Raw genomic sequence first — 7,801 nt, forward strand, 5'->3', positions numbered from 1 at the left:
AGCCAAGATTGCGCCACTGCACTCCAGCCTGGGCAACAAAAGCGAAACTCCGTCTAAAGAAAAAAGAAAAAAGAGCCTAAAATATAAGGTGATAAACGGCTACTGAAGTCACAAAATTCAAAACAGCTTCCTTGGGAATTTGTACAGGGGACTTTGAGGATTCTGCTGTAGAGAACAGGATTACCTAACAGCTCTAAGGAAAATCCCTCTTAGGGATGTCTCTGGCTGTCTTCTTTTTTTCATTGTGAATTTACCATAGCAAATAGAAGCTGTTAGGATTTCAGCATGTCAGACGCTGGAAACCCTAATTTTGAGTTCACGTCCTCAAAAAGTATCTCTGTAATTTGAAGTATGTGAAGGCTGCAGTCATTTACATTGTCACGTCAATACCTTGAGCTGAACTCTGTCATCAACTCTTCCTTATCAGCCCCTTGGAGGAAAGGCCTGCTGCTGACTGCCTGAACCTCCACTGTAGATTGCTTACTAGATTTGCAGTGACCTTAGCAACACATTCTACTTCATCTTCAAATCTTTGTGAATAAAAAATAAATTCTAGAAAATATTTTCCCAAGATACCACTAAGCTCTGATTTGCCAGTGTATTTTTTTTTTTTTTCTTTTTGGAGACAGAGTCTCGTCTGTTGCCCAGGCTGGAGTGCAGTGGCGTGATCTCAGCTCACTGCAACCTCCGCCTCCTGGATTCAAGCACTGTCCTGCCTTGTCCCCCACCCCAAGAAGCTGGGATTACATGCCCCTGCCACCATACCTGGCTAATTTTTTGGGTTTTTTTTTTTTGTATTTTTAGTGGAGATGGGGTTTCACCATGTTCTCCAGACTAGTCTTGAACTCCTGACCTCAAGTGATTCACCCGCCTCGGCCTCTCAAAGTGCTGGGATTACAGACTTAAGCCACCAAGCCTGGCCACCAATGTGTTTTCAAGATTTTCCAGCATCCTGCACTACAATCAAAATTTGGAAGGCTTTCCAGGGTTTGACAATTTTGTCTCTCGGTCACTGGTAATGGTGCTTTGGAGAAATTTCCTGTTAGGGGTAATAAACACTAAAAGGTTAGATACCTGGTCTAGGGTGCAGAACAGCTGTTTTGAGGCAAGAACAGGGCCTTGATATTAAAACATATGCCTATAATTTAGATACATCATCATAATTGTTCATCTGTGAGCACTAAATGCTTTACATGTATTAACAAATCCTACTTTTAACCCAATACAGTAGGTCGTATTATAATTTCTATTTTATTGACGAGAACAGAGATAGAGAAAAGCTAAGCAGCTTGAGCAAGGATCCCCTGTTAGCAGGTGGTTGAGCTTGGGTATGAATCCAGCCAGACTAGTACCTCAGCTTATGCTCTTAATCTTCTATATTATATTCCATCAGCTATTTTAAAGATTAAACACAAAAATACCCTCCTCTATGTATTCTTTATCCAAAAGTCTACAATGTACCCCAGTCCCCTCAAAAAAAAAAAAAACACAAAAAGGAGCTGGTCAAAGGAACCCCAGCAGACGGAGGACAGAGAAAGGTAATGTGACAAAAAGATACTGAGAACATTAGATTGCTGACTGGCTAGTAAAAATCTGTTATAAATAAACATGGCTCAGCTGGTGGCAGGCTCTAAATAGGAACAATTCTAAATAGAGTAAAGACCACCTGCAGTGAGTAAAGCATTTCAAGCTTTTCAAGCCTGTCTGGGTCCCTACCCTGGCTCAAGTCTGATTGTAATTATTTTCACAGCCAGTCTACATTCACACTGGAGACCAGCCACTGTAATAAAACCTCAAGTGACAGTTCGACTTATCCCAGGTGATGTCACAAATTGTAGGGGCTCTATGGTAACTTCTTTAAGGCAAAGAATGTGCTGGCTGGGTGTGGTGGCTCAAGCCTGTAATCCCAGCACTTTGGTATGCCGAGATGGGCGGATCACGAGGTCAGGAGATCCAGACCATCCTGGCTAACACGATGAAACTCCACCTCCACTAAAAATACAAAAAATTAGCCAGGCGTGGTGGGGGGCACCTGTAGTCCCAGCTACTGGGGAGGCTGAGCCAGGAGAATGGTGTGAACCCAGGAGGTGGAGCTTGCAGTGAGCCGAGATCACGCCACTGCATTCCAGCCTGGGCGACAGAGCAAGACTCGCTCAAAAAAAAAAAAAAAAAAAAAAAAGAATGTGCGTAAGTATTCCTTTCCATTCGGGAAAAAAATATATTGCAATTTATTAACTTTTTAAAATAGCATTTTATTTTCTGTATCTCTCTAAATTCCACTTGATGGGAGCATAATCACAAAATTTACAATTACACCACTTTATCAAAATTAGGCCATTAAGGCCGGACGCAGTGGCTGACACCTGTAATCCCAGCACTTTGGGAGGCTGAGGTGGATGGATCACATGAGGCCAGGAGTTCAAGACCAACCACGGTGAAACCGTCTCCACAAAAAAAAAAAGTACAAAAATTAGCTGAGTGTGGTGGTGCATGCCTGTAATCCCAGCTACTCGGGAGGCTGAGGCACAAGAATCACTTGAACCCAGAAGACGGAGGTTGCACTGAGCCAAGATTGCGCCACTGCATTCCAACCTGGGCGACAGGGCAAGACTCCGTCTCAAATAAAATTTTAAAAGTTAAAATAAAAAAAAACCCTAGGGCATTAAGTAGCAGAACACCCAACTCAAAACTGTCTTATGTCATTTAATAAGACACTTAAACCACAGAAAAACCCACAGGTCTCCCAACAGCATCAAGAACCCAAATTCAGTTAGCGCACTATGCCGCTCAGGCCCAATATAGTGCGTAGCAGTTCCAGGCATAAGAGAATACAGAAAAGTAGAAAACCATCTTTCTTCAAGTCTCCTATGACAAAAGGAAACCTCTCCCTGAAGTATCCAGAAGACTTCCTGTCATGTCTCATTGGCCAGAACTGGAATACAACCTCATTCTTATAATAATTACCAACCCAGAAAATGGGTTTATCATAACTGAGGTAGAGTTTAGTTTCTCAACCCTGACTGCTTTAACAGTTCCCCCAGGTGATTTTATTGAGCAGCTAGGCTTGAGAACCACTGAGTTAGATTAATCAGAATTACCCTGAAATGCCTTCCCCTGAGTCATCTGAAAAGGATGCAGACACTTGAATGAAATCTGGATTGTCAGAGGGGAAAAGGAATGTTGGCTGAACCAGCAGTAGTGTCTACACAACCATTTTACATTTGTGTTTCAAAGCACTTTCACACCATTTTATTTATTCCTCAAGGCTTTCTCTATCAGTCAGTCCCATTTTACAAAAAAAAAAAAAAAAAAGGAAACCAAGGCTCAAGTTTACAAAATAGGAAAATTATTTTTAGTCTTCCAAATCTCAGTAGGTTTAATGTAATGGCAACTTAAGAAATTTCCCAAAAAGAATATTTCTCCGAAACAGTAAACGTAAAGACAGCCTAAGGGAACTTATGTTTTTCCTAAGAGAAACAAAGCAAAAACCATTAAAATGCCGAGGCTAGAAGTATCAAAACCAAGTCTGGAAGACCTAAATTCTTGTCCTGGCTCTGCCACTAACAAGGTCCTGTACATCCTTTTCCATACCTGTTTAGTAACAGCAGACTCACTAATAAGGGCCCCTTCAGCGACACACACACACACAGAGCTAGACAATTTAAGTTTACTACAGAGCATTTTATATCACTGTATTAGTGCTTAATAACTGTAAGGACTATTTGTTTTAAAAAATATTTCTCTACAGAACAAGATACATTTTCTCAAGACTGCCTAATGTAAAATTTATGAGAAAAGCATATATGGTTTATTGCTGTTTCTGGCAACTGTGCTATCTACCTGTATGAATCGTAAGTAACTGAAACTACATAGACATCACGAAGGCTTACAAAAGTTTAAATTCCATCGAAAGAAGACACTGGTTATTCTAAGGAAAGTACTTTAAAAAGAAAACTAAAAAAGCCATTTGAACAACGAATTCATTGAATTGAGTGAATAATCTCCAACTCTACCACTGAAATCACTGGCTTTTCTCTCTGGTATTCCTCCCCACTCTCAGTGCTATCTCCAAATTCACCCTACACACAAATGTGCAATACTGTCTCTAAACCATCTCTTTGCTATTATGTCAGCCTTCTTGAAAAGCCTTCATGGCCAGGCGCGGTGGCTCACGCTTGTAATCCCAGCACTTTGGGAGGCCGAGGCGGGCGGATCATGAGGTCAGGAGATCGAGACCATCCTGGCTAATAGGGTGAAACCCCGTCTCTACCAAAAATACAAAAAATTAGCCGGGCGCGGTGGCAGGCGCCTGTAGTCCCAGCTACTCAGGAGGCTGAGGCAGGAGAATGGCATGAATCCAGGAGGCGGAGCTTGCAGTGAGCCCAGGTCAAGATCGCACCACTGCACTCCAGCCTGGGCTACAGAGCGAGACTCTGTCTCAAAAAAGAAAAAAAAAAAAGCCTTCAGTAACTCTCCACAAGATAAACTCCACATTCCTAACCTTGCTTTTATGGCCCTCCATAATCTAAAACTGACCTCTCCATTCATCCCAGTCTACCACTCCCTGAAAAACCACCATTCCAGCAAACTAGTCTCTTCACTCTTCTCCAAACACTGCGAGTGTTCTGGTTTCTTCTGGTTTCCTGTATGATAAGGTTTTACTCCTTATCACCAGTGACTTCCAAAACTTCCAACAAACCTCCTCTACTCTAACAGACAAACCCTTGTCCCTGGAAAAGTTAGAATACTTGTCACTAAATTTTAAACCTTGTAACAGGTATGTGTCTACATCCTTTATTTCTTCAAGAATTTAGCGCAGCACAGTAAGGAGTTCAAAAATATTCCTTAGATTGAAGTAAATTCAACTACAGGACAATAAACTCAAGTGCAAGGGCCTCTACCCTATTATAAATCTGTATCTAATTCCAGTATTTAGCAAATTGTAGGTGCTAAATATTTGCTGATTGCTATCTAATTGAACTCAGTAGTAAGCCTTCAGGTCCCATAAGCCTCAAAACTCTAGATATTTGTGGAAGATTTCAAAGTGTCAAGACATCGAAATTACATACTGAAATCTTCCAAGAATGTAATGCACACAGGACACACCTTGCAGGGCAATTAAAAACAGAAACCACTTAAATACACAATTTTCGAAACGCTCAAAAGGCCATTTTTGTAAAACAAAATGTAAAATATCTGGAAATACAAACAATCTGACCTAATGGGTTTTATTCTTTCTGTAGATCCTCCACCTAATGTCATTCCTTGACTCTCTGATGTTATACAAAAGCTCAACTGGTTAGGTGAACCATTTACCTGGACTGCAATTTCAAATAACCTCATCAAGCCATTTTCAAATACTGCAGAACCTTATTAGTTTCCCGAAGAGGTACACAGGGGAAGCTGAATGCAAAGAGAATTATGAGACCTCCTCAATTTTCCTATGGCCAAGCCCTAACCGATGAAGAATAATTAAACTCAGGTCTCCTGACTTTAGTCCAAGGCTCTTCGTCTTTGGTAGGAACTAGAAGTAAACTTTATGGAGCAAGCGTGAAAAGGCATATGAGCTACAGTTGTGTTCCTGTCACCTTCTGGGAAAGAATTTAAACAAATTCTTAATGAACATAACGAGAAAAAAAATAATTCCCAATCACTCTCAAAGCATGATTACGAGTTATGTTTCTTATGTTAAAGGATGATAATCAAAAGGAGTAAGATACCAATTCACAAATTCAAGAAAGTCTGCAGTCTGGAGGAAGGCTGACATCTGGGCCCCCAGATGCACTGGATGCTGCTGGAACCTAAGGCATGTTTCCTGATGGCAGGAAAGCTAATATGCTGTCACAGAAATAGCTTTCTACCAGTGGCCAAACTGGCTTTGCCCTCTGCCTCTCCCCCACATCTCTCTAGCTCAAGAGGGAACTACAACGACCAATGAGAGAGAAGGTACATTCCCTGGCCACTGACTCTGATTAATACCAAGTTACAGAAAAAGTCCTCAGTTCTCATTCTCGTGTTCACTCTGCACCCCCGCCCCCAACTCCTCCTTTCTAAGCTCACTGCTCCATACGTATAGCGCCCCCCTACTTCCCACCCAACTCACATACCAGATGTCAAGGGCCTGGAGAGCCCTCAACCAAATAAGCCCACTTGTCGCATGCCCCAGAGTCCCATTTCTGATTCAAGCAGCAGAGACTTAAAAACAAAACAGACAAAAAAAACCCTAAGTGAGTCCCAATCCTGATTTTGCAACACCAAAGAGGTCAGAGAACCAAAAGGAACCTTGGAGATCATCCAGAGAAGTTGAGTGACTTGCTTCCAAAATTACAGGGATGGCTCACTAAATTCTTCCCACAGAAATGTACTTCAACTTATTCATTAAATGCATATTTATTGTACCAGGTACCATGCTGGGTGGCCGAGACAGTATGTTCAATATGTTTTAATAGCCCTCAATGAAAACTGGGGCGGGGCGGGGTCGGGAGAACAGTGAGATGGGGGATTTTCCCCAGAGGTGGTATCTACAAACAAATGTACAAGGGACGAACACCTAAGGCTTAGAATTACTGAACTGAGAATCTAGGTGAGTGATTAAAGCCCTAAGAACCCAGCCCCTCAAGGCTGGATACCGCCCGAGTCCCTGTCTACTGTATGGGCAGGTCTTTTAAAGAGGAAAAGGGGACATTCACCGCCATCCTCCTAAGGGGTTATGGATCCAAGGGATGGTCAGGCTGCCCAGCTCCTCACTGGAGCTAATTCCGCCCAATTTTCCAGCAGCGTCACTCATCTCAGTATTTCTGCATGAATTTTGGCCCACTCTCTCCTAGAAAGACTCTCAACTACACTAAAATACAGTTATCTCTCCTATATCTCACGTCTTCTTCCGAGTTTAAGAGACAGAGAAGTTCAGGGGAGGAAGGCACCAAGCCTAACCCGGGTGGAATTCCCTATTTGCAAGCAGTGCCCGCTTGAGCTAGAGGGCAGGCTGTCCGCTCACCCTTCCAAACCCCAATCTCTGAACCCTCCTCAGCACGGGAGGGGAGGAATGTGCGGAAGCAGCATAAAGCCAGGTGGACTTTCTGGTTTGGCACGTGAGTGACCTGGAACAGAACTGTCGGGGAACATCAGACAATGAGAGGGAAAAGGTGAAGCTTAAGCGGACTCCGGAAAACTCAACACCCCCTCAGGGTTTCAAAGAATCCCCAGGAAAGTTCTTTTGAGAAGTCACAAAACAAAACTAGGCAAACAGATGCCTCGGTTTTGAAAGAGATTGTAACTTTAGGCAGCAATGAAACCTGACTCCGGGCCAGGAGAGCCTAGGGTCGGTTTAGCGGAGCGCGCAGTCAGCAAGGGGTGTTCGGCGGCGGCCAGGCGGGGCCCACGGGCAGCAGCTAGTTCCCGCCGCCGCAGAGCTGCAGGGCCGGGAGTGGGGTCTCGCCGCGCTGCCTCGAGAAGGAATGACCCCAGGGACCACCCCCCCGGGGTTCCGAGAGAGCTGGGCTGGTCCGAAATGAATTCCCCGTTCCTGTGGCTGCTGGCCTCGGACACGAGACCCTCCGCCTCCTGCCGAGAGAGGCTCCTCCCCGCCTCGCCACGCCGCAGCCCCGTCCGCGCCCGCGTCCCCGCTTACTTTTGGTCGCAGCGATGAGGTTCTTCCCGTCCTTGATGAGCTCTTTGATGAACTTGTTGGTCCTCTCAAGTTCCGCTTCGTGAGCGCGGATCCTCTCCCGGAACCAGGGGCTGTCGAGGTAGCAGTCGCTGAACTCCAGGGGCTGCAGCCCCATGACGGCAGCGGTCGCGG

At 44.2% G+C, this 7,801-nt stretch overlaps 1 protein-coding gene across 1 annotated transcript in view; it reads right to left on the minus strand.

Moving 5' to 3' along the window:
* Positions 1-7,795, minus strand: part of ARHGAP10 (Rho GTPase activating protein 10) — a 341,948-nt gene extending 334,153 nt beyond the window's left edge. The window contains exon 1 of the mRNA XM_011956701.1: positions 7,631-7,795. Within this exon, the coding sequence (XP_011812091.1) occupies positions 7,631-7,784 (154 nt within the window). The 5' untranslated portion in view covers positions 7,785-7,795. The remainder of the gene's footprint in view (positions 1-7,630) is intronic.
* Positions 7,796-7,801: the final 6 nt, after the last annotated feature.

Source organism: Colobus angolensis, unplaced genomic scaffold, assembly GCF_000951035.1.
Source record: "Colobus angolensis palliatus isolate OR3802 unplaced genomic scaffold, Cang.pa_1.0 Scaffold111, whole genome shotgun sequence".
Taxonomy (NCBI): Eukaryota; Metazoa; Chordata; class Mammalia; order Primates; family Cercopithecidae; genus Colobus; species Colobus angolensis.